Below are 27016 nucleotides of genomic sequence, written 5' to 3'. Positions count from 1 at the left end.
AAAGAAAGCAGCAGTGACATTTGGTTATTTCTAGCCAATGATGCTGTTGTCTTGCTGTAACTGCAGTTTGCCTGTCTTCTTTGATAGGCTCCGTAGACATACCGTGTTTCCCCGAAAATAAGACAGTGTCTTATATTAATTTTTGCTCCCAAAGATGCTCTAGGTCTTATTTTCAGGGGATGTCTTATTTTTCCATGAAGAAGAATTCACATTTATTGCTGAACAAAAAAATGAACATTTATTATATACTGCACAGTAGTTGTCATCACAAACCAGCATAACCAGTGAATCCTATCAAGAATTTCTTGTTACTACCATTATTTCCATGTACAACAATCTATGGTACGTACATTTATCAAACCTGCATGCTCTGGTTTTCTGTTCGGCGGGCATGCTTCCAAACACAAATGGTGCTAGGTCTTACTTTCGCGGGAGGCCTTACATTTAGCAATTCAGCAAAATCTCTACTAGGTCTTATTTTCTGAGGATGTCTTATTTTAGGGGAAACAGGGTACAACCATAATTTGGCATCAAATCTGCCTCCTCTGCTCACCATGAGGTTACAGTGCCATTGTAAATATTTACATTGCTTAGGACACAAGATACAATGTGTCTTCTTGTGAAACACTTTCACATATCTAAGTCTCTTAATGTCTTTTGGTTTTACAGTAGAGTCTCACTTATCCAAGACTCTCTTATCCAAGGTTCTGGATTATCCAATGCATTTTTGTAGTCAATGTTTTCAATATACAGTAGAGTCTCACTTATCCAACACTCGCTTATCCAACATTCTAGATTATCCAACGCATTTTTGTAGTCAATGTTTTCAATACATCATGATATTTTGGTGCTAAATTCGTAAATACAGTAATTACTACATAGCATTACAGCATATTGAACTACTTTTTCTGTCAAATTTGTTGTATAACATGATGTTTTGGTGCTTAATTTGTAAAATCATAACCTAATTTGATGTTTAATAGTTTTTTCCTTAATTCCTCCTTATTATCCAACATATTCGCTTATCCAACATTTTGCCGGCCCGTTTATGTTGGATAAGTGAGCTTCTACTGTATTGTGATATTTTGGTGCTAAATTTGTAAATGCGGTAATTACAACATAACATTACTGCGTATTGAACTACTTTTTTGTCAAATTTGTTGTATAACATGATGTTTTGGTGCTTAATTTGTAAAATCATAACCTAATTTGATGTTTAATAGGCTTTTCCTTAATCCCTCTTTATTATCCAAGATATTTGTTTATCCAACGTTCTGCCGGCTCGTTTATGTTGGATAAGTTAGACTGAACTTCTTTTATAGCATGGACACACATTAACCAATATTGTGGTGGAATTGTGTGGTTTCCTTAAGTGTCAATCCCTGCGACAATTTGGCTGTTTTACCACTTAGAGTTCCATAACTGATCACTGCTTTTTTCAACAAAAATTAGACTTGCACATGAAATCATGGAAATGTATTACTTCATTAAGCAGTAGTAACAACACCTTATGTAATTATTTTGCAAGAGTAATATTTCAAAACACACTAATCCAATCTTACATATTAACTTAGATCAGTGCAGGAACACATCACTTTGGCTAAAATCAGTTCAAATAAATGTAGATTGATATCAACAGAAAATTCAGATTTGTGCCGGATTATTTGTGCTGATTTGCACCTGTGTATGTGTTAATGTATGTGTAATTCAGAGTATTTCATTAGCTATCATTGTGAGATATATTTCAAACTCAATAATGTTTGAAATAAAAGAAAGCTGTGCTTATCCCTTCTGTGAATTTCATATCTCATTAGAAGAGTTTTTAAACTCTCTGGGATAATTAATGGAAATTTCAGTTGTGTATTCAAAGTCTTTCTATACTCTTTAAATATTAATAGGAGAACGTGACCTTCAGCCCTGGTGCTCAATCATAGAGGCTGCAAAAACGAATCAATAGAAATTCACACTAATGATTAACTCAGCAGAAAAATGTGTGAAATAAAAATAATTTTAATAATAATACATGCCAAATTAGTCAACAATATTTCACCGATTCTTAGATTCTTAGACAGTATCCAAATCTAGTTGATAACACTTGGTAGATTGTGAAACCATATAACAAAAATAAATTTACTTAATTAAGGCTTGTGATTCAGTGCAGTTCTGCTTTAGAGCTATTGCCTCAAACTTTGCAATCAAAAAACCTGAAAGGTTTTGTGCTGTCAACATTTTGTTCTAGTAGAAACCACAGTAAATCTTAGGAAATACATGTTACTTTAAACAGTAACAAAAATCAACATATCATATTCTTTTGCAACAGTTCTGGTGCTATGGCAAACATTATGTATGAGGGCAAGCGTAGGACAGTTTTGCTCCCCTGGGTCATTGTGACAGCAGAATTTCTGTCTGTTGCCCCAAAATTGCCCCGATCACTTGAAAAGAAGGTAAGCTTCTAAAAAGCAAATAATATATGGATTAAGTGCAACATTCATTTCTTTTTTCACAAACATGCCTGTACTTACCTCCCTCCTGACAAAGCTATAAGTGGGGGGAAAATTTTGGGGCTTTGAGGAGCTGAAAATGAAAAGAAATAATAATCACAAAATACATTTTGGTATCTCAACAGTGGCTAAAATGTGTAGCGCCTAATGTGAAGATGAGCACCCGTTCTCTGAAGACCTGTGTGTACATCGAGTTCAACTTCTTAGTTCTATGATGCAGGCTTGGCTAAATTTAATCAATACGTTTTGTGTGTGTGTTTGTGTGTCAGGAGCAACTTGAGAAACTGTAAGTCACTTCTGGTGTGAGAGAATTAGCCGTCTGCAAGGACATTGCCGAGGGGACATCCGGTTGTTGTTTTTTTATGTTTTACCATCTTGTGGGAGACTTTTCTCATGTCCCCACATGGGGAGCTAGAACTGACAGACTGGAGCTCACCCCACTCCCCAGATTTGAACTGCTAACCTTTCGGTCAGCAGTCCTGCCAGCACAAGGGTCTGACCCATTGCGCTACTAGGGACTCCAAACCAAGAAGTGAAACTCCATAAACAAAATATTATATTTAGAAATATAGAAGAGACATTGGTTTGGGTTCAATGTGTCTGAAGGTTTGTAAATAAAAAGAGGTTATACTTATTTGAGCCTGACCATTATATTTTAGAGAAATTTCTAGCCATCACAGGGTTGTCCCTAAAATGACAATCTCAAAGTGCTATTACACAGCTAAGAAGTGGATTACACAGAACCAGTTCCACTGCGAAGTGCCTACACAAACATCCCAGGAACCAGTTCAGGACTGGGATGGTCAGTGTCCACTGATCTGGTATCGTAACCAAACCCAGGAATGTTTTATTTTTTTTACACAGATTGTTGAGATGTACTGATATCCATTAACATGTTCATTTGGTGATCAGTGCTGGCCTATGTCAGGGCACAGAAAATGAGTACAAAGGGGCAGAAAGCAAGAGTTTCCATGGGAATGAAGTTATTTTCCTTATGGCCAGCTGTGTTTTGGTGTTTTTTAAAGTCTCACAAACACTCCACATTTTTCCATCCCGATTTTAAGCCCTGCATGGGATATATGTTATCTGGCTTATTCCAGACTTTCTGATGAGCTTTTAACACACTGTTTTGAGCTTAAGGAGCCCCAGTGGCGAAATGTGTTAAAGCACTGAGCTGCTGAACTTGCAGACCGAAAGGTCCCAGGTTCAAATCCTGGGAGCGGAGTGAGCGCCTGCTGTTGGCTCCAGCTTCTGCCAGCCTAGCAGTTCGAAAACATGCCAATGTGAGTAGATCAATAGCTACTGCTCCGATGGGAAGGTAACGGCATACAGTGATGCCGGCCACATGACCTTGGAGGTGTCTACGGACAACACCGGCTCTTCGGCTTAGAAGTGGAGATGAGCACCAACCCCCAGAGTCAGACATGACTGGACTTAACGTCAGGGGAAACCTTTACCTTTACCTTTGAGCTTAACATGGATTGAGGGTGTATGTTTTGTGGATACCCTGTCCCCAAGCCAACTCTGAACGGCATTACAGTGTCTGTGTAGAACAGTGGTTCCCAACCTTTGATCCGTGGACTACCAGTGGTCCCTAAGAACTAAAATATTGCCCATGGCCTCACTGTTACTACACCGCTGCAACAAAAATGACTGTTCTCATGAAACTCTCTTATAGTGCCATGGCAATGGGGATGTCAGGAGGGGAGAGGCTGATTACCTATGAAAGGCGTGACAACAAGCCTCCTGACTTGTTGCTTCTCCTCCTCCCTCCCTCCCCCTGAGCGGAGCCATTCCAAGTGGCACCTGGTGCCTTGGTGTCTTCGCTTTTAGGCCTGTTCCTGGGGTTATTTGGGGTGCTGATCCAGAAAATTGCATCGGATAGACCGCATCAGCTTTAGATTATTAAATATGGTTTTCTGTGAGTGAGCACATGGTGACTACTGGATGGCATATGTTCTGAATCAGAAACTAGAGCTCGTGTGGTCTATCCAATGCAATTTTCTGAATCAGCACCCCAATTAACCAAACCAAATCTAAAGTTGACCAAAAACTGATGTGTAACCCTTTTGTTACTAATGTTGGAGAGTGGTCCCTGGTCAAAGTGGTCTCTGGCAAAAAAAATTTTTTAAAAGGTTGGGAACAACTTCTTTTATTTTTAGCTCAAGTCAGTCTAGCACTTCACATGGTCACCTTAATTCCTGTTTCCATTGATGTTAAATTAACTATTGTATCTATCCTTCCTTTGTAGAGATATGGCTATGGAGGATGGATCCAGCTGGAGCAACACAATAAGGTAAACCACATCTATGCTCAATATGTCATATAAAGAATGGAAAAGCAAAATATCTGAAAGAAAAGTTTCACCCAATGCTTTGACGGAATTCATTGATATCAAGAGGGATAACCTTGCCTTCTGTTGTCATCTGAATCATGGAAGGCCTTAGAAGATATTTACTAAAACGTATGTTTCCCTACCCCAGCCTTAAATCTCAATAAATTTGTGAAATATTACAGAAATGAGAAATCTAAGTTTGTTTCCACTGCTATTTTAAAATACAAGTTTGAATGCAATTTATATAATTTATTTAAGGGCATTGGTTGTGTAATGGTAGGACATGGTTTGCATTTTGTGGTACTCTCTGCTCTCAAATATGCTACTTTATTGGCTCATTTCTGCCTCTCGATAGCACATAATTAGTGATTATTACAGCATTTAAGTGGAGCCAGTAAGGAATAAATACTGCTTAAATAATGTGAAGCGGGCCACACGTTTCATAGGTGAAATATAAAGAATAGACAAGGAAAGCTAGCTAATTAATTCATAAAGCAAGAATGCCATGTTGAGAAAAAGGTTTTGGCTTCACTTGGAAATTAATCTCCAGGAGGAAAAAAGAAATAAAGTACTTGTTTGAATAAAATCAATACTACCAGTACCTCCAAACTCTATAAATCTCTGAGAATCTTGCTCCTATGACTTCAATCCTCTGAATCTTTGCCTGAACCACTACTGTAAAAGTCTCCATAACAACCACCGCCGGAAGCTTAGTTGTTAAGAACAACTTATGATAAATTCAAGAATCACATCTCACGTTTGCTGTCTTTACAGTAGAAAAATGTACTTTGAACATGACCTAACAGCTGACCTAGATTTACATTTGTCTGTGATTGCTTTCTAAAAAGGATGTGAAAACTATTTCTCTCAACAAAGTAGAGGTGAAAATTGATGGGCTGATATAGCTGAAGTCTATATTTCAAAGGAAGCAAATGGCAAAACCACATTTGAGTTTTCCTTGCCTACAAAAAGCCCATGAAGATCATGTGGTCACCATAAGTTGGTAGGTGGCCTGGAGAGCGATACACGCATATACCCATGGAAGGAGTGAGAGCCAGCATGGTGTAGTAGTTGAATGTTGGACTTGTTTAGGTATGGGAACCCATTGGCCAACCTTGGGCAAGTCAAACTTTCTCAGCTTTTAAGGAAGGCAACTGAACACCCCTACTGAACAAATCTTACCAAGAACACACAATGATCATCTTAGGGCAGCCATAAATTGGACATGACTTGAAGGCAAACAACAAAGACACTAAATGGTGTGGGGGGCAGAATAACGATAATGTCGGGCTGACTATGGAAGAAAGGGGGTGAAAGTGCCAAAGGCAGCCCCAGACAATATGTTTGAAAATTCGTAACAACCAATCTTGAGTTAAGAATAGGGAGGAATAATCAAACTCATCACATAAAAAGTAGAGGAAGCTTCAGATAATTAAATACAAAAGAAGTCATGCCCCTTTTGAAAACGGGTAAGTAGAGAAGCAGTCTTGGAGTGTTCGGGGAGAGGGGTCGACTTAAAAGGTCCCAGGATGCAAAATGTGCTATGTGCCTGAAATCGATCCACCTCCAACTTGTTCCCACCATGGCCTCAAAGAATCACAAATTAACAGAGTTGGAAGAGACCACAAAGACCATCCAGTCTGACCCCCTGCCATGCAGGAACACCCAGTCAAAGCACTCCCAATAGATCATTCTTCAAAACCTCCAGAGAGAGAGACTCCACCAGACTCCATGGAACCATATTGCACTGTTGAACAGCTCTGACAATCAGGAAATAATGTTGAGTTGGGATCTCTTTTCCTGTAATTTGAATCCATTGTTCTCACTTCTGGAGTAGCAGAAAAAAATCTTTCCCCTCTGTTCACATACATTCCATATAATCCATATCTTTCTCTCCTCCTGCAAAGCAAATAGATGTTATAACAACAACAACAACTTTATTTATATTCCGTCCTATCTCCCTGTGGGGACTCAGGGCGGTTTACAACAAGAAGCAGCAAACAGGGCGGTTTACAACAAGAAGCAGTTATTCACCTTTCCCTTCCTGCAGAGATTGGAAATGATGGTAATTTAGTTGAAAATACATAAAATTGGCCATATATATTTAAAATAAATTAAACTTTATCTGAAATGGATTCGAAATTATTTGTTTATAAAATGAGTTTACATTTAATAAAAAAAATCCCCACGAACAAATAAAATCCATTCATTCCTGTCATTTTTATTAAATTATTTTGAAGACATTTTACTGAAGGCATATTTATCTATAAATGAAACTTGAATGTGACTGGTTCATTAAAATTTGGACTACTGATAATGTACAAAAGACCCTCATCATCATCATAGGTTATCACTCATAGCCAAGTATGATTGCCTTTCAAGTTTGTGTCTTGGCCATGGATCCATAGGTGACTATAGGGAACTAAATGCACTATGATATTGCCTATGATCAGGCCCGTAGCCAGGATTTGGATTGGGGGGGGGGGGCTGAGTCTGAGTGAGAGAGAATCTACCTTAGGAAACCTTTTATATCATTATCCCAATACCCCTATGCATATGGGATATATTGAGCATGGTGATCAGATCATGATATGAATAAACATAACAGTTTAAATAATACCAAGAAGGCCTTCTCGTGGACCACCTTGAGAATTTGGGGGGGAGGGGGCTGAAGCCCCTCAAACCCATCTCCCCGGCTACTTGCCTGCCTATGATTATTGCCTATTGTGTATTTAGTGATTGAATTTTGCCATCAGGGTGAAATGTCAGTGACATGAAACTTACATGCCCACTTGGTGATTATAATTTACTTATTTTTTTTCGCCTGGTCACCACCAGATGCTTTATGGTTTTAATTTAACAATTACTTCATCTAAATGCATGTTTATCACCTCAAGGGATTTCCCCCCACCGTAGTAAATAAATACCAGTTCTTGCCACATAATATTAAAATGGAGAGGTAGTGGATAAACAAATCCAGTGTGGCTTGACTGTGTCAAAGAATATTATCCTGAAATATGTTTCCTTAAAAAAACAAAGAATACCGTGGAGTTCATTTTCACATAATCCGACACCAAAGCTTCCTTTTCTTATTTTCTGCCAGGATTTATGAAAGCGAAGGTCCATTAGTGTTGGAACGTGCTGCACTATGGACCACTGTTTGCGTTATAAAGTAAATTGATTTAGCCTCAAGATGGAAAGCCTTAAATTAACTTTTATGAAGAGTTCAGTGTGGCAGTCATAGCTTGCAACAGAAAGCTAATTTTCTCTGGGTCCATGTGTCTAGTAATTACAGTAGAGCCTCAGAGACTCTGCCCCAAATTGACTTTAACTACAGATCGGGCAAATAAATTCTTGTGTGTGTGGGTTTTTTTAAACAATCTCTGTCCCCTGAGCATTTAGAACTGATGATGACAATATAAATATGGAATGTCAGCCCACACCTTCTGCAAACAGTGACGTTCTGCCTCTGGCTGGCTAATGGATCTAAGCAGGTTTGCTTGTGCGCTTTTTATAGGGCTTTCATGGTCAGTATGTCATTAATGCAGATGGAGTGGGGGGAGCCACCATTTTTTAATTAGGACATTGCTCATTGGAGACTCCATTTCACAACGCAAGCCTCGAGGCCATTAGAAAGGCTATTATTTAACTAGCTACAGTCTGCATTTGTTTATGTGGTTTCAAGAGATCCCTTAGAGAAATTACAGCTTCTCTAGCTTGGCTTTTCTGCACTGCAATGATTCCATAAACCAATCTGTCAGAAAAAAGAACCATGCTGTGCCTACTGAAATATCCCCGAACATTTAAATTTAAACAGGATTTCTCGATTCTACCATATCCTTCCAATCCCTCCTAAATGGCTCGGTGTAGACTGTGCAATAATCAACATTGGGCTCATGTTCATAATTTATACTCTGTAGGAATGAATGGTTAAGGACTCTCCTTCTGGAGTTTGGGGAAAAAAATCAATGCTTGCTAGCCATTTGCCAGAGGAATCAGATGGTAACTCTGTAATTATAGCCTGTGATATTTGGAGCAATTTTCTTGAATTGTGACCCAGCTGCCAAGTCATTCTGAGAGCTGTCCAAAACACAGTCACACTTAGGGGGTGGGCTGGGGATTGAGGCTTTCAAATATTCATCAGTTATAAATAATGCATCAAACCAACCACATATTCAAGGTTACATCTGACCTTTCTCCGATTTCATTACGGATTTTTAAGCACCACTATGGAGCAACATATAGTGCAAAAGTAGCATGAAGAAAGTCTTCTTTTAATGCAAAAAACAATGTACATAGCTCAATCGCCATGCCTAGAAAGTGAATGCTTTTATTTTAAGAACCAACCACAGTATAGTAACCACATTATCATGGTCATGGCGCTCAGACCAAAATAAAGGGCTGTAGTGAAGCTGCAGGAGGACTGCGAGTGCTTTTAAAGGTACATCAAATCTCACTCTGAATTAAATGAATATATATATATATATATATATATATATATATATATATATATATATATAAATAACATGTCTGATTTATGGTGATCGTAAGGCAAACCAATTTCAGGGTCTTCTGGGATTGAGAGTGTCTGGCTTGTCCAGGATTAACTAGTAGGTTTTAATGGTTGGATGAGAATTTTAATCCTTGGATGAATCTAAATTTTAGAATTAATGCAGTTCGACAACATTTTAACTGTCATGGCTCAATGCTATGCCTTCTCTGGCAAAATATGCTGGTGCATCACAAAACTATAGCTTCCATCACACATCTAGATATGTTGTAGTTTCATATTGACTTATAATGGATCCTACAATGCACGCTAAATGATAGTCTCAAGAAAAATCATTTTGTTACAGTTTTTAATATTCTGGTGAAGTTAAAGTTCAGCTACTTCAGGCCTCCCTCTTGTCTCCAACCTCTTGATCTCATCAGGCTGTTTTTATTGCCTGCCTGCACATTGATTTCCTGGTGGAAGAAAATCCTACTTAATAATGCTTTTACAAAGACAGTCTTTTTTATTAAACTATAATAATCACTTTACTCCAACTAAGAATTTTTGTCTAAAAGCCTGATAATCTCTCATTTCGATTGTTGCAGCAGACCATACATTTTGAATATAACTCAAGAAAAAATTATACAGAATCCAGCAATCAGAATAAAAAAGAACAAAACATAACCAAAGCAAAAAAAATTTAAAAGCAACTGCATTCAGTGTTTTGATTGTTGCAAACTTCTATGTAATCTTCAGATGAAGGTCTTCTGATGAAGCCCAGTGTATACTGTACAAAGTTCCAAGCTACAGTCCAAGACAGGTGTGATTGGGTCTGGTTCTTCAACAGTGAATAAATACACTTTACACCCTGGAAGGTTCTTACTCTTGAGTTTTGTATCTGAAAAACATCCCCGCTTTTGTGTTGTCGAAGGCTTTCATGGCCGGAATCACTAGGTTGCTGTGAGTTCTCTGGGCTGTATGGCCATGTTACAGAAGCATTCTCTCTTGACGTTTCGCCCACATCTATGGCAGGCATCCTCAGAGGTGGTGAGGTACCATAGATATGGGTGAAACGTCAGGAGAGAATGCTTCTGGAACATGGCCATACAGCCCAGAGGACTCGCAGCAACCCATCTCCTCTTTTTTCAAGTTTTCATCTCAGCCAAGATAAGGCTCATTATTTTTTAATGACAAAACTCAATACCAACAAAGTAGAACTTTAATTCATTTGAACAAGCTTTTGATCAAATTTTTGAAATTCTAACCAAACATTCTCTTCTCGGCTAGAATTTCTTAAAGCCACAAAAGAGGAAAATACCCCAAGGGCTATCAAATCCTCGCTGTGTAGAAATTCACATCTTTGAATCCATGCAGCTTTTTTTCTCCCATGCCCTGCCATTGTAAAATCAGACACTTGGGAAAAGAAAGTGTAGGCTACCATTCTCCAACTTGATATCTCTAGATAGTTTAGATTGCCACTTCTGCCATGGCAGTTGTAATTTAACAAATGTAGAGGTCACCACTCTATTCTGCTTTGGTCAGACCTCACCTGGAATCCTGTTCAGTTCTGGCCACAGTTAGCTAGCTGGAATGTGTTCAGAGAAAGGTGACCAAAATGGTAAAGGGTCTGGAAGCATGTCTTATGAGGAATGGCTTAGAGAGCTCACTATGTTTAAGGTTGAGAAGTATGATAACCATGTTTCAATATTTGAAAGGATGTCATATTGAAGAGGGAGCTAGTGTGTTTTCTACTGCACCAGAGACATAAAACATTAGGAAGAACTTCCTGATGGTTAGAGCTGTTCAACAGTAGGAGTTGGTGCAATTGAGCACATTGTACATATGTTGTTCTGGGCTTAAGAAGAATAAACCATTTGTTCTTTATTGTTCACCTGTGTGGCACATATCTTCTTTCTCTGACAAAGCAGTGCATGAACTATACATTTTGATTTTTATATTATGCAGCAGATACAACTCCAGGCTTCTGGCTTTATCTGATGCACTTGGATACAACACAACAAAGACAATATAGGGAATATAAACAAAAAGGTCAAAAGATGTCAGATAATTCTTTAAAAAATGAATAGAATTTTACAAAAAGCGTTCCTTTGTTTAAAAAAAAGACAAGCTTTGTGCTAATGAATGTTTACTTTTTACAGGGGGAAGCAAAGATGGTAAAAGATGGGAAAGTTTTCAGAGTTATCCAAGACAACTGCTGGGATCCAGAAGTTCGAATAAAACAGATGGACAAGTCAGGTATCATCAGAATGCATGTAGATGACAGAACAGAAAATGATACAAAATTTTCAAAAATACTAGTTTCATACTTCTGATTTTGAAAATGATTGCTTTTTAATGTTAAACAGTGCCCTGCTTAAATTGCGAATTGAGAGCTTCCAAGAGACACAGTTTCCCCTTTTCAGGTACTAGAAGAGGCATCCAGGGAATCTTGAGTAAAGGGTTGTGAGACACAGATCGAAACATCTAAAATGAAATGATTGCACCAAAACTAATAGTCAAAGAGTATTATTTATTTATTTATTTATTTATTTATTTACAGCATTTATATTCCGTCCTTCTCACCCCGAAGGGGACTCAGGGCGGATCACATTGTACACATAAAGGCAAACATTCAATGCCATAACATAGAACAGAGACAGAGACAAGACACAGGCACGGGCTGGCCTCAAACTCATGACCTCTTGGTCAGTGATTTGTTGCAGCTGGCTTGCTTTCCAGCCTGCGCCACAGCCCGGCCATATTAGAGCTATTAACAGGCTTTCCCATCAATAAAAACATGCAATACAATAATGATGGAAATGCAATACAACAACAGGGAAGTCACGAAGTTCTGTTGTAAGGAAAAATCAGACATGGAACTAAGCTGATACGATTGTGCAACAAACCTATCATGTGATAAAACCCTCAGCATCCATCCATGCTCTTAACCATAGTGATCTAATACAGAAGTGCAAAACAGTTTTATAGTTTAAATAATATTACAGGGGGGAAAGCTGCATCTTTCAGATATTTTTAAAGAACAAAATTTTAAGGATCTTCTCATGTCTCTGTCTTTTCTACTTGTTTCAGATTTTGTAATGCTGCAGTGCAGCCATGATGTAACAAAAAAATGGCTAGGATTTGGGTCACAGTCCTACTGTTGTCACAACTTGAGAGATTTTCACCGCTCACTTTATCACTCCACCCACATAACCTACAGTAAAGCACCCACAATAAACTAAGTTTATTACATAAAAGGGATTAATTTGAATGAAACCAGGATGATCTCAATACTTTTAATGGATCTCAGAGTATTAATAGAGTTGAGAGACAGAAAAGCATTCACATTGTGATTGTGGGGATTTTAATTTTGTAAGCAATCTCGTCACAAACATTTTGGCAGAGAACGACCTGGAAGTGTTGGGAGAACAGTTTGACTGCTCTTCAAAACCAGGTCACTGGTGTTCAATTGCTTTTCAAAGTTATTCATTAATTTTGTTTCTCAAAACAAAATGGTTCAAGTTCAGCCCAAGACCAAATAATTGCTTAGATACAGTACATAAGGGCATATTCTTCAAGCTGCTGACTCCTTTGTAGTCTTGAGGCTATCCATAATAGGTCATAATGAAACCAGAACTAGGAAGCATCAGGCTAAATGCTGATTCATTAGTACTCTTCTAATCATATATGTATGTGTATGTACAGTAAAGTCTCACTTATTCAACTTTCACTCATCCAACATTCTGTATTATCCAATGCAGTCTGCCTCCCACCAGGATCCACAGCTGTTTCTCTAGGCAGTAACACGCAGCAGGCCAACATAAACAACAACACAAGTGCAGCCACGCTCCCAAACAAGTGGCAGACTTGTTGTAAAACATGATGTTTTGGTGCTTAATTTGTAAAATCATAACGTAATTTAACATTTAATAGGCTTTTCCTTAATCTCTCCTTATTATCCAACATTTTTGCTTATCCAACATTCTGCAGGCCAATTTATGTTGGCTAAGTGGGACTCTACTGTATGTATGTATGTATGTATGCATATATGTGTGTATGTGTATATATGTGTGTGTGTGTATTGTACATGTTTATGGAGTGCCCATAAATTTTAGTTATTGGGCTGACTATTATACAAACTGGCTAGAGGTGATTTTCTTCTTTTCAGTTTTTAAATTAGGGACTCATGTCACAAAGCATTGTAAAGCTCTGAAACTATAAAAAAAAGGTTATCAACCAAAAAGTATGGTTGACAACTATGTTTTGAACAACAGCTCTTATCATGTCAGATAATTGGCTGGTGCTGATGGGAATGAAAATTCAAAACATCTGAAACACTCCAGACTGAGAAACAAGTACCTTGAATATAATGCTCATTATTTTCAATAGAAAAACCACCAATTTGAAGTATCCTTGGCTATGGTGGCAGCATTATGTTTCAGCAGACACAGTGTTCCATAGATGGTTTCCTGAAGTGGTCTGTCTTGATGTATTTGTGGGAAAAAATTGTCCAGTGTTCATTGTTTCAGTCCATCCCACACAGTACTGTAAACCAATGCTCTCTCTGAGCAGTCGCATTGCACCAGTCTATGAGCCAGTGGCATAGCTGAGCCATAATTTAGAGTTTAGAAGATTGTTTTTAAAGTAATTTGTCTTCATGTTTGGAAGGTGTTGTTGGGAGATAGTAACTTGTGTGACTTGCTGCATTGCACATTTTAAGGTAGTGATTCTCAACCTCTGGGTCCCCAGGTATTTTGACCTACAACTCCAGGAAATCCCAGCCAGTTTACCAACTGTTAGCATTTCTGGAAGTTGAAGGCCAAAATTCTGGGGACTCACAGGTTGAGAACCACTATTTTAAGGAAACAGGTTGATCATAGTGGTATACAATCTGAAGAATCTCTGTCCAAACACCTCTTTAAATGCCTTTTTAAAAATAGATTTCAAATGCAGTTACAAACCATTGGATATTATATTAAAGTAATTTCACTCTTACTTATTGTGTTAATTTTGAAAGGTAGTATTTGTTGTAGCCCAGCCTCCATCTGCGCTATCAGGTGAGCCTGAAGTTGGGCCCGTTCAGCCTGTGAGTGTCCCTGCACCTGCCTTGTTAGAGGACTCTGGGTCTGGGCCTAAGAAGGAGCCAGAGGTTGTTCCAGTGGATTCTGGGACCAGAAACATAATGGTTTCAAGCAGGCAGTTTGAACAGCATTCCTCAAAGGAGTCAAGGTCGAACATTCTGGTGCCAGATGGACATTCTAGTTCACATTCTGGAAGTTATAAGCCTAATGAGCTTGACAGAAGGAAAGTGATGACTCAGCAGAGGAGAGAAAGGGGGGGTGTCAGAAGAAGTAAACAATTGCTATTCAAACAAAATGATGAGCAGGTTTCTCACGGGAAGAGACCTTGAGTTTCCCATAAGAAGGGCTGCTTTCCCTGAAGGATTCAGAGGTGGTAACTTTGCTTATCCAAGAGAGAGAAATCTCTGCTTCGTGTTCCATGTGAATTCCATATTATTTCCTGCAGCTTTGTACCTTGATTCTAATTCCAGCCTTGTTCTTGTTTCTGGGAATTTCTGTGTATCCAGTTGATGCTCCAGTAACCTTGCAGTTTGGATTTCTGCTCCAGCCAAGACCCCTTGCCTTGTGTTCCAGCATTGACCCTGTACCTTGGACTAAACTTGGATTTTTGTTCCTGTGTTCATTTGACTCATGCCTTGGATTAATCCTTGATATCTTGTTTGGACTATTCTTGATACCTTCCTTGGGACTTACTTTGATATCCGGTTTGGACTATGTTCTTTAAGTGACTTTGATAGACCCTTACTTCAAGATTTTCAAGTACTTTGTTCTTGTGGATTTAAACCCATTCTATTGACTTTGATCATATGCAAGCTATTGCTTGCATATGATCTTCAATAAACAGCTTGCTTGCTTATATTCTGGGGCTCCAGTGTGGTTTTGAGGTGCCTACGCAGCCTAGGGGTACAACAGTATTGTAAGACGGGCACCTAATATATGAGATGATCCAAGAAAACAGCTGCATGCTCTTAACCATTTGTACACATTCTGTTCCACAGGAGTCACTGCCCAAGTCCTTTCCACAGTTCCTGTCATGTTTAGCTATTGGGTAAGTCAATGTAAAAAACTATACTGCAAAAATTAATCCCAGCACATGCAAGACCAGAGCAGGGTTGCTGAGGATATTTAAATTATATAAGTCACCAATATTTACAGTCGTCCAATCTTGTACTCCCTGCTAGTTGTAATATTTCATGGCTCATAATTTGTTCTGAAAACTATTCAGCCACCTAACTTTAACATGCTTTCTACTTAGTATGAGAATAGATTTTTACTGTTATCCATTGAAATATATTATATGATGACTGAAGTTTAAATGATCGGTGTAGAAGTAAAAATACATAGGATATGGGGACATGATTCTTAGGTATATCACAGAAGAATTTATTGGCCTCAGTCCAGCTGTTAGTACCAACTAGAGTAGTCCCATTGAATCAGTGGGAAATTGGAAGCCAACGCTTATCCAACTTTCATTTATTAAGTAGGTTCACTCTAGTTAGGATTCATAATAGGATGTTTGTGCAGCTATTCATTTTGATAGTCTCAATATTTCAATAAAGCCAGAATTGTCTGTCTAACACTAGACAAAACACTAGAGTCACAATGAGGCTTAAGCAAGGCGCTTTTGGAGGCAGAAAAGATTAACAGAAGCAATCCTGTGCTCAAATGTTGGTGGCCAGAAAATCTTAGAATTTGGTGCTACATATGAAAGATCATTCCTAGTATTTTAAACATATGAAAGCTGCATTGTTCCACAGGGTAAGGACTTAAATGGACTGTTCTTTCAATATGTTTTGTACTCTTGTCTATGTGCTTGTTCTGTATAGTATTGTATTCTGTTTGCCATCCAATCTTTGTGTTCCTCTCCCAACATAAGAACCACATTATAAATCAGACTTCTCTTAAATATTCTTACCAGGCCAAACCACATGATACACTAGACCTGTGCCAATTATTAAACAATGATTTAGCTGCTACAGTCATGAAGTACCCAAAGAGGTTCATTGGCCTTGGCACACTCCCCATGCAAGCTCCAGATCTGGCTGTGAAGGAAATGTATCGCTGTGTGAATGAACTTGGATTTCCTGGTGTTCAGATAGGATCTCATGTGAACAACTGGGACCTGAATGCCCCAGAGCTCTTTCCTGTCTATGCCGTGAGTAGACATTCTCTTGTTTCTAAGAAAATGATGTGGAAGTCTCTATGATAATAGACCAACTGTAATCTGTGGATATCATCTTTCCCTAAGGCAGTGGTTCTCAATCTGTGGGTCCCCAGATGTTTTGTCCGTCAACTCCCCGAAATCCTAACAGCTGGTAAACTGGCTGAGATTTCTGGTAATTGTAGGCCAAAACACCTGGGGACCCACAGGTTGAGAACCACTGCGCCTAAGGCAAAATCAAGATCATAGGAAGTAGCAAGTCATTTATGTTGCTGCTGAACTTGGTTGAAGGTCAAAGAATTGTAACTGAACCTGAAATTCAAAATGCTCCAGTATAGATGCTGGTGGACTCTGAACCCTTTGTGCCCCATATGTATCACGAGGCAAACCATGGAGACCTACATAAATTATTAAATGTAATCTTTGAATTTATTGTATTACTATTGTTGTTGCTGCTGTCACTTGTTAGCATCATCAATAATTAATTGATCAATCGAGATTAATTCAGCATTAGTTCTCCCTATTTCTAATCTGATACTACAGTGGCTTTCAGAGCAGTTCATTTCATACAGAATTCATCTCTTGTCCCAAGGTTAAGATTCATCATTGTGTCAGGTTCAAATATGGGATTAAAGTCCTACCACACAGAATACATTCCAAAGCATTCCAGATTACCATCTAGAATACAGTGTGGAAGAAATCACAGTATGTGAGAAGACTGTGATTAAGAGATCAAACAAGGCAATCTACCCATTGTATGGGGTCAGACAACACTAATATTAATCCTTAATCCTTGATGTGGCATCCTGGGATGGGCTGATTTTGAGTATTCGGGCTGTTGCCTAGATCTTCTTGGTATCTGTTTCCCAATATCTGGGCAGGTCCAGAAAGGAATAGAGCAGTGGTTCTCAACCTGTGGGTCCCCAGATGTTTAGGTCTTCAACTCCCAGAAATCCTGACAGCTGATAAACTGGCTGGGATTTCTGGGAGTTGTAGTCCAAAACATCTGGGGACACACAGGGTGAGAATCACTGGAATAGAGTGAATGAAGGCTTCAGACTGGAGAAGCCATAATAGATGAGCAAAAAAGGAGTTGCTCTAAGAAGCTACTTTAATATACACCAATATTAGGAAGGAACAATAATGGTGTAACCACTGGAAATGCAATTGGGCTGTGCCAATATTTCAGCTCAGCCGTGCATGTTTTAAAAATTACAAAATAGAACTATTCTGTGGTACAGTACATAGGTGTACTATGTTGTAACACTTGTATTGCTGATCTAACCATTACAACTGCTTTGTTTGCATTAGTCTAGAGAAGCTTAGCTGTCCCTAGAGAACTGTAGTTCCACTTACCCATGTAAAGTTAAACAGCAAATCAGCAATATAATGATGGACAACAAACACTGCTCTCTACAAAAAGATATCTGGAAAAGTGCTAACAATTCACTGCAACCATGTAGCTAAATATGTTCGTGTTTACCCATTGAATTCAGATCCATGTGACACTGCATACTCCCTAGCTGCACTGTGAATTCAATAAGGCTGTGTCAGAAGGATTGAAACGAAGAAACATAAGTTTAAATGCATAGTGTGCATTTTAAGTTCCCTCCTTCCCTTTTAACCTCTGCAAAACGGAACAGGGGCAAATTTTGAACAAAACCCAGGAGGCACAGAAAGGTTTAAGGATCTTGCACTCACAAGCACTGGTCTCAATTTGGGTCAAGACACTACACACTGGATAGAAAGGAAATAAGAAATAAAAAAGAGAGGATCCTCAGCTACACACTGTACATTTAAAATAATATATGGTTTAATCCATAGCGAGGCAATTTCTGACTGCTTCCCTGCAACAGTATATGCCAACTTCATTGACACCTAGCAGTCCTTCAAATATTTAAGCATTGCTATCATGTGTGTGTGTGTGTGTGTGTGGCCATTTAATCAACTCCCTAGACCCTCTCCTTGAACACTTAGCCTATGTAAGTAATTCCTGTCAGGAGGTATCTGAGAAGCCCTTCAGAACAGAGAGGTTACAAAAAGCTCCAGGCAAAAAATACAGGAATTAAGTTCATATTGTTCTAGCTTGCCAGTGTGAAGATGAAGGTAGGCGTATGTGTAAATAATTATTGCTTTACAATATCATTATTATTCTTGCATCATTTACTATTAATTCATTAAAACAGCAGGCGTTCAGTTTTTGAAAGCGGTAGCTTTATTGCCTGGAATATATTATATTTAATAATTTCTTCTTTTTCTCATAAACTTAAGGCTGCTGAACATTTAAACTGCTGCCTCTTTGTGCATCCCTGGGATATGCAGACAGACGGAAGAATGTCTAAATACTGGTTCCCTTGGCTTGTAGGTTAGTAGTCATGTGATATAACCCCAAACCCAAGGAAGGGAAGGATGAAGTTCAAAGCCAGGACCCTTTGATACATTCTGCAGAAAACACAAATGAAAACGAATAAAAAAGATTTTTTTAAATGCCTTACAAGTGAAACATTCAGAAGGTAGTAGTATGAGATACAGGTCCAATTGCTAATTAACTAAGGGAGCATCTACATTGTAGAATTAATGCAGTCTGAACCATTTTGACTGCCATTGATTAATTCTATGAAATCCTTGGAGTTGTCATTTGTGAGGCACCAGCTCTCTTTAGCAGAGAAGATTAAAGACCTTGCAAAACTACAACTCCCATGATTCCATAACATTGAACCAGTGGAAATATTTCTGTATGGTGGCAATGAACTCCCTCTGTCAGCTCCAGCTCCCCATGCGGGGACATGAGAGAAGCCTCCCGCAAGAATAGTAAAACATCAAAATATCCGTGTGTCCCCTGAGCAACATCCTTGCAGCCAATTCTCTCATTCCATAAGTGACTTGCAGTTTCTCAAGTCACTCCTGACATGAAAAAAAATCATGGTGACTATAACATATCAAATGTGCAGGTGTCATGGATTTTCCATACCAGCACATGTTCTCACAAACGGTTTGATGAGTATGACAAATGGCTTTTTCATATTATTGACATGTCACGTGCAGTGTTTTCTGTGACTTCTCTAGGATAAGCTTAAAGGAAAAGCTTCAGAAAGGCATTGCTACCCCATCTGTGTCTCTGATCCAAAAAGCCCAGAAATGTTTCTGTGATATAATATACTCACATGAAACTTTTCAGCAAGTAACAGCCAACAGGATGGGAAAATTCTTAGCATAACAATAATGTGTCATTTAAAAGCAACATAGAAGATATTCTGGCAGGTGGCTTCTGGGAATTGTTGCAATTAAAAGTAAATTTTCCAGAATCTGTAGAAAAATGTGATTTCTCCACAGAATTAAACTTGTACAATAGAAATTATTAATATTTTCTTTTAAATTCTTGTTAATAGGTATGCCCTCAGAAACAACCATTGCTATTTGTTCCATGATAATGGGAGGGGTCTTTGAAGTTTTCCCCAGGCTGAAGGTTTGCTTTGCCCATGGAGGTAAGCATCACATAATGTTATTCCTCAGAATGATTAAAATACCACAGAAAGAGAATGAGTGAGATTGATTTACAGTGGCATAAAATAAAACATATGCCACAGAAAACAATTGCAGTAGGAAAAAGACATTTTTGACCTGTTTGAAGTTCCTAAAGGCATTTGGACTTCCATCTTGTGAAACATACTTCTGGATTCAATGCAATTTTGGTGCAACTGAGCATCAGTGGTTTTAAGCAGAATTTTTAAGCACTTGGTCAAGTTTTGTAAATTAAGTACAACATATGGATGTTTATTCAGAAACTAGTTACACTATAGGCAATGATTGGCATTCCCAGATAGCACTGCACCCTTTGCACACTTAAAGATCTCATCATATTAAGAGCTTGGATCTACTTTAAATCTATTTTAGAGAGGGGGCTTTAAACAGCTCAGCCAGACAGACCCTGGACCTCACCAAACTACAACCCCCAGAAATCTGCAGGAGGAAAAAACTGGATTTAAAGTGGATTCATGCTCTAGTGCAATGGTACCCAACCTGTGGGCCGCGGCCTAGCAATGGGTCACAAGAACGAAAATCTGGTTTGCAAACCTCCTTCCTCTTCATTAATTTATTTGTTTGGTTTATTTTATTTCCGCTCTTTTCCGCAGAGCTGACCATTGCATTGGATAGACCACATCAGCTCTATGTTATTAAATATGGTTTTCTGTGGGTGAGCAGATGGCGACTAGTGTATGGCATATTTTCTGTATCAGAAATTAGAGCTGATGTGGTCTATCCAATGCAATTGGAATAATCACCCCAAATAACCAAACCAAATCTAAAATTGACCAAAAACCGATTTGTAGCCCTTTTTGGTACTAATGTTGGAGAGAGGTCCTTGGTCAAAGTGGATCCTGGTCAAAAAAAGGTTGGGAACCACTGCCCTAGTGTAATGAGGCAGTTTGTGAGACCCAGCGGACTTGCCTAGACGTAGCTCTTGGTGGAGATGGATACAATTACATTAAATAGTCTATACGATCTAGAACCATTGGTGCCACAAGCAGAAAGCAGGAATCCAGGGTACACTGAAAGAGCTAATAAACAAAATCATATACTGTAGTTAACCAAGTCAAATCAGTGGCCCAAAATACATAATCAAGAGAAAAGCTCAAGAGGAAAATATTTTTCCAGTGCTACGTCTGAAAGAAAAACTTATTTTTCATTGAGGCACAAGGTCATTGTAATATAGACTATCAAAACGTTGTTTGCATTGCAAACACATATGTTAGAATCCACACGTACCCAAAATGATCAAGATGGAAAAAAATTAAACTGCCATACATGAGAAAATAGGGTCAGGAAGCCAAAGGCTGTGGGAGTAATGATCAAGAATACTTTCCTTCCTTTTCTGCTCCCCACCTTTCCCATTGTGAGATGAGAGCAGCTTGCAAAGTGTCAGAAAGCGGTGCCAATTCCAGGACAGTTGAGAATGAAACTATTCTAAGAGATGAGAGAGAAAGAATAAATAGCATAACTAAAAAGAAAAGGAACACAGAGCCATTTATACTGACAGCAAAGGACTGAAAAGTAGGTGAAAGACGCTTCTTTTTACAGACTTCACAATATAATGCCAGCAGAATCCAAAGTGACTCTTATATTTGTCTGTTTTTGAACTTCTTAATGATGATGAACTCCTAGGAAATTCACCCTTTAGTAAATCACATATTGTCTTATTAAAGCTAAATTTAGTTACTAAGGAGCCCCCTAGTGGTGCAGTAGATTAAACCACTGAGCTGCTGAACTTGCCGACCGAAAGGTCGGGGGTTCGAATCCGGGGAGTGAGGTGAGCTCTCACTGTTAGCCCCAGCTTCTGCCAACCTAGCAGTTGGAAAACATGCAAATGTGAGTAGATCAATAGGTACCACTTTGGAGGCAAACTACACTCTTGATACTAAAAAACAAAACAATCTAGCCCAAGACTTACATTCTGAATTCCACCTCCCCAGTGACAAAATGAAAGAAGAACCTAGTAATGTAAACATTATTTCACAAATAAAAGCTATAAGTTAAAATTATGTGTCTAAAAACAGGGCAAAAACACATGCCAACAAAAGCAACAAATTATACATTCATTATAAATTGACCTTTAATTTTCCTTTAGTAGCAATATCAGTTTTATTGCTACAGTGTTTGTTTATTTCCGATATTTCTACCCCGCCCTTCTCCCCGAGGGGACTCAAGGCGGCTTACACAACTGGCAGGATCACTACCAGTATATCATAATACAATAAAATAATAAAACAGTTAAAATAGTTAAATAACATATTAAAATACAATATATAAAAGATTTAACACAGTGCAACATCGAATATATATGCCAGTCATCCATCAGACCTTGTGCAAGAGCCTTAATCCAATCCATGTCAACGCTAACTGAGTTCATTCATTAAACACATGCGCACATAGCCAGGTCTTCAACTTCTTTCTAAACCCCAGAAGGGATGGAGCCTGCCGGATGTCACTAGGGAGGGAGTTCCGCAGCCAAGGAGCCACCACCGAGAAGGCCCTGTCTCTCGTCCCCACCAGCCATGCTTGTGAGGCAGGTAGTATTGAGAGAAGGGCCTCCCCGGATGATCTTAAAGTTCTCGTGGGCTGATAGGAGGAGATGCATTCAGACAGGTAAGGTGGACCAGAACCGTTTAGGGCTTTGTAGGTCAAAACCAGCGCTTTAAATTAGGCTCGGTAGCATATCGGCAGCCAGTGGAGCTGGCTTAACGGGGGGTGGTACGCTCCCTGTAAGCCACCCCAGTTATTAGTCTGGCTGCCGCCCGTTGTACTAATTGGAGCTTCCGGGCCGTCTTCAAAGGCAGCCCCACGTAGAGCGCGTTGGAGTAATCCAAACGGGATGTAACCAGAGCATGGACCACCATGGCCAAGTCAGACCTCCCAAGGACCGGGCACAACTGGCGCACAAGTCTGAGTTGTGCAAAGGCTCCCCTGACCACCACCGAGACCTGGGGCTCCAGGCTCAGCGATGAGTCCAGGAGAACCCCCAGACTGCGAACCTGTGTCTTCAGGGGGAGTGCGACCCTGTCCAACACAGGCTGTAACCCTATTCCCTGTTCAGCCTTACGACTGACCAGGAGGACCTCTGTCTTCTCTGGATTCAATTTCAATTTGTTGGCCCTCATCCAGTCCGACACAGCGGCCAGACACCAGTTCAGGACCTGAACAGCCTCCTTAGTGACAGGTGGGAAGGAGTGACAGAGTTGGACATCATCTGCGTACAGATGACACCTCACCCCGAAACTCCTAATGATCCTAATGATCTCTCCCAGCGGCTTCATGTAGATGTTAAACAACATGGGGGACAGTACTGAATCCTGCGGGACCCCACAAGTCAATGACACCATCTGGGAATGAACCTCCAGGAAGGACCGGAGCCACTGCAAAACAGTACCTCCGAGACCCATCCCGGCAAGGCGCCCCAGAAGGATACCGTGATCGACGGTATCGAAGGCCGCTGAGAGGTCCAGCAGAACCAGCAGGGACACACTCCTCCTGTCCAGTTCCCGGCGTAGATCATCAACTAAGGCGACCAAGGCTGTCTCGATACCATGCCCCGGCCTGAAGCCAGACTGTGCCGGATCCAGAAAATCAGTGTCAACCAAGAATGCCTGGGGTTGAGCAGCCACCACACGTTCCAGAACCTTGCCCAAGAAGGGGAGATTGGAAATAGATTGATAACTGTCCAATTGAGTGGGATCTAGTGATGGCTTCTTCAACAGCGGTTTGATCACAGCCAATTTAAGGCTCGCTGGAACAATGCCTTCCCGAAGGGAGGCATTCACCACCACCTTCACCCACTCGGCCAATCCCCCTCTGGCTTCTCTCACCAGCCAGGATGGGCAGGGGTCTAGGATGCATGTGGTAGCCCTCGCCTCCCCAAGCACCTTGTCCACATCTTATCCAAAATGCAATGGACCAAAAGTACAGGATTTTTGAAAAAGAACTCCTTCATTTTAATGTAATTATACTTAAAACTAGGGAGTTTTTTTTCAAACACCCTGTATTTTGGATTTGAGGGGGTGTATTTTAAAATACCTGTATTTGCATATACACATATATAATGGGATCTCTCAGAGATGGCACCCAATTCTAGACATAACATTATTTTCTGTCTTATATACTTTATACAGATAGCCTGAAGGTACTTTTTGTGTGTGAAACAAAAAAGTTGTGTACACTGAATACCAGAAAGCAAAGATGTCACTATCTGAGCCACCCATGTGGACACTCTATTTTGGATTTCGAAATTTCAAATAAGGGATACTCAGTCTGTATAAAAATGTTTGCAGTATTGTAATGTGCCTGTATTGTTAGGTATATTAATTGAATCATGATAAATACACAATATATGTTTCTTTTCAGGTGGTTCTTTTCCTTACACAATTGGGCGCATTTCTCATGGATTCAATGTGCGACCTGATTTGTGTGCAGTACATAATAAAACTGATCCAAAGAAATACCTTGGTTCATTCTACACGGACTCCCTCGTCCATGATGCGCTTGCTCTGAAGCTCCTGACAGATGTAGTGGGAAAGGTAGGAGAAGCGAAATTTTTAAAGATGGATCCTTAGGCTACCAGTACCCTCTTCCTTGCTGTTTAGATTCAGATTGGACATGACACACTGTTCATCAGCCTAAGCAGTGGTGGGAATGGTTATTTTTAAATATATATACTATGATCCCGGATATGGATTGGACCCCCTGCAACTGTAATCCTTAATGCTTGCTATTTGCATGGGAAGAAAAGCTCACATTGGTGCCAGTAAGAACTCTCTTCTTCATATAAATACTGTTCCCAACCAAAAAGAAAATCTAGAGCAGAGACATAGGAGGAAGCACATGGTTTAAAACGTATTGTGCAATTGCCATGAGCACTGCTCCATAGAAAACCTCCAATCCATGTAAACTAAATAAAAAATGAAAATTTCTACCTCCTTCCCATCAAGTTCTAAAGTAGGGACAGATAGAGTCATGACAAATTTGAGCCCAAGAGCAATGACGACTTGCCTTTGCTTATGAAGAACTGGAGGGATTAGAGCAGTGGTTCCAAACTTTTGGGTGTTTTAGACTTCCACTCCCGGAAATCCCTGCCAGTTTACCAGCTGCTAGGAAGGGTGGGAGCTGAAGTCCAAAACACCTGGCAGCTCAAAGGTTGGGAACCACTGGGTTAGAGAAATGAGTATGGAAAGAGAAATGAGAAAGGACATGCCAACAAGAGGAAATAATTACTCTCGTTATGTACCAGAAAAGATCTAACTTTTTCCTAAACATTATCCAAATTTACAAAGGATTTGTTTTTTTTTACATGCATTGTTTCATATTTTTATATTGTAGGTAGATTTGCAATTCCTTTCTCTAAAGATAAAAAAACAAATGTGAGGAACACTTACATAGATGCATTTTTGATACCTGATATTTGGCTGGAAAATTGTTTTTATAGGAGGGAGATTGTTGGGAGGTAAGGAAAAGGCACATATCAGCTGCTCTCATGAATGGGTCCCATTTGATATATTAAATCACCAACAAGTGAACACAGAAGGCATGAAGAGCAAACAGGCTTTCCTTGTCTCTTTTAGCTTTGACCTTTCATTAGCGTGTGTTGAATCTGGCATTTTTGTAATCGTGGTTTTGGGAGGCAGCTGTTTGAGAAGGCATACAAGTCATTACAACCCTTTTCCGTTACATCTTTTTTGGTTCATAGTAATGTGAACTAAGATAAAATAGGATTTATCATATTAAAATATATTTTCAATGAGAAAACGTATTGTATGTGTCAGACTTGTGGACTCTGGATATTTTCCCTGGCAAATATTTTAAAACAGTGAGTCGAATCATGGAGGGTTATAATTACAGCAGGAATAAAAGGGATGTGAAGTGAAAACATTTCTTCTATAACATTAAGTTTTCTTATCATAGCTTACAACAGGCATGGGCATACTTCAGCCCGCCAGGTGTTTTGGACTTCAACTCCCACAATTCCTAACAACCTACTTGCTGTTAGGAATTGTGGGAGTTGAAATCCAAAACACCTGGAGAGCCGAAATATGCCCAAGGCTGGTTTACAGTATTGTACAAAGAGCTGAACTGATCCTTTGATACTTAACATGTACCGAGAGCATTCCTTTTAGAAACCCCATAGTGACACCTACAGGAGACATTATGAATTAACACACATATTTGTCAGACAACCCAAAAAATTACATTCTGCATCATCAAATACAGACAGTCCCTGACTTACAAACAACTCATAGTTAAGAACAGGGGTGAGACAATAGGAAGTGAGGGAAATCTACATATACATTCAACTTATGCACAAACCTATAACTTGAGGACTGCCTGTATAAACACCATAGCAGAGCTCTGTCATTGTAATTATATCTGACAATGAAAAAGAAAACATATTTCAACCTGGCAGAACCTGGACCAAAGAGTTTGGGAGCTGAGCAATGGTTGCTTCTTGTTGTGAAGCAAACTGAGAATAGTGCTTCCACTGTAGAATTAACACAGTTTTATGAGCTCTTTAGCATTATCTGTCAAAGACTCTGGGTACCTCCCAAACTACCATTTCCATGATTCCATAGCCATAGCATTGAGTCAAACTGTGATGGAATGAAAATTGTATATAGTTCACGTTTGACCAGTCCAAACACTGTCTTGCCAGATAAAAGATATGCCACGCAGATCATCAGTACAGAACGAGAAGTTTACTGTTCAAAATGCAGAACAATATATATACATTCATGTGAACAGTTGCAATGACTCACACAATGTCCTTTGAGGGAGATTCAAATGGTCTTTAGATTGTCCATGTAAAACGTCTCCCTTTCAGCAACCCAGGAGCAAAACTTCTCCTGCTAAACTCCTGCACAGAAAGCCATCTGTAACTGTTGCCAAAAATTCCAGGTTCAGTTA

General features: G+C 39.4%; 1 protein-coding gene and 1 long non-coding RNA gene across 3 annotated transcripts in view; one reads left to right on the top strand and one right to left on the bottom strand.

Moving 5' to 3' along the window:
- Positions 1-27016, top strand: part of acmsd (aminocarboxymuconate semialdehyde decarboxylase) — a 63571-nt gene that overhangs the window by 31374 nt on the left and 5181 nt on the right. For both annotated transcript variants that reach the window (XM_062967028.1, XM_062967026.1), the window contains exons 2-8: positions 4753-4797; positions 11488-11584; positions 15408-15457; positions 16328-16564; positions 18842-18935; positions 19960-20055; positions 24467-24639. In XM_062967028.1, the coding sequence (XP_062823098.1) occupies positions 11500-11584; positions 15408-15457; positions 16328-16564; positions 18842-18935; positions 19960-20055; positions 24467-24639 (735 nt within the window). In that variant the 5' untranslated portion in view covers positions 4753-4797; positions 11488-11499. The remainder of the gene's footprint in view (positions 1-4752; positions 4798-11487; positions 11585-15407; positions 15458-16327; positions 16565-18841; positions 18936-19959; positions 20056-24466; positions 24640-27016) is intronic.
- LOC134295146 (uncharacterized) lies at positions 18878-26989 on the bottom strand. Its single transcript, XR_010001701.1, has 3 exons — positions 26869-26989; positions 21338-21535; positions 18878-19012 (listed from the first exon to the last, which is right to left on the bottom strand). It is a non-coding gene; the product is annotated as an uncharacterized LOC134295146 (long non-coding RNA).

The sequence above is a fragment of the Anolis carolinensis genome, chromosome 1 (genome assembly GCF_035594765.1).
Source record: "Anolis carolinensis isolate JA03-04 chromosome 1, rAnoCar3.1.pri, whole genome shotgun sequence".
In the NCBI taxonomy this organism is placed as follows: Eukaryota; Metazoa; Chordata; class Lepidosauria; order Squamata; family Dactyloidae; genus Anolis; species Anolis carolinensis.
This window is presented reverse-complemented; position numbering and strand designations above follow the sequence as displayed.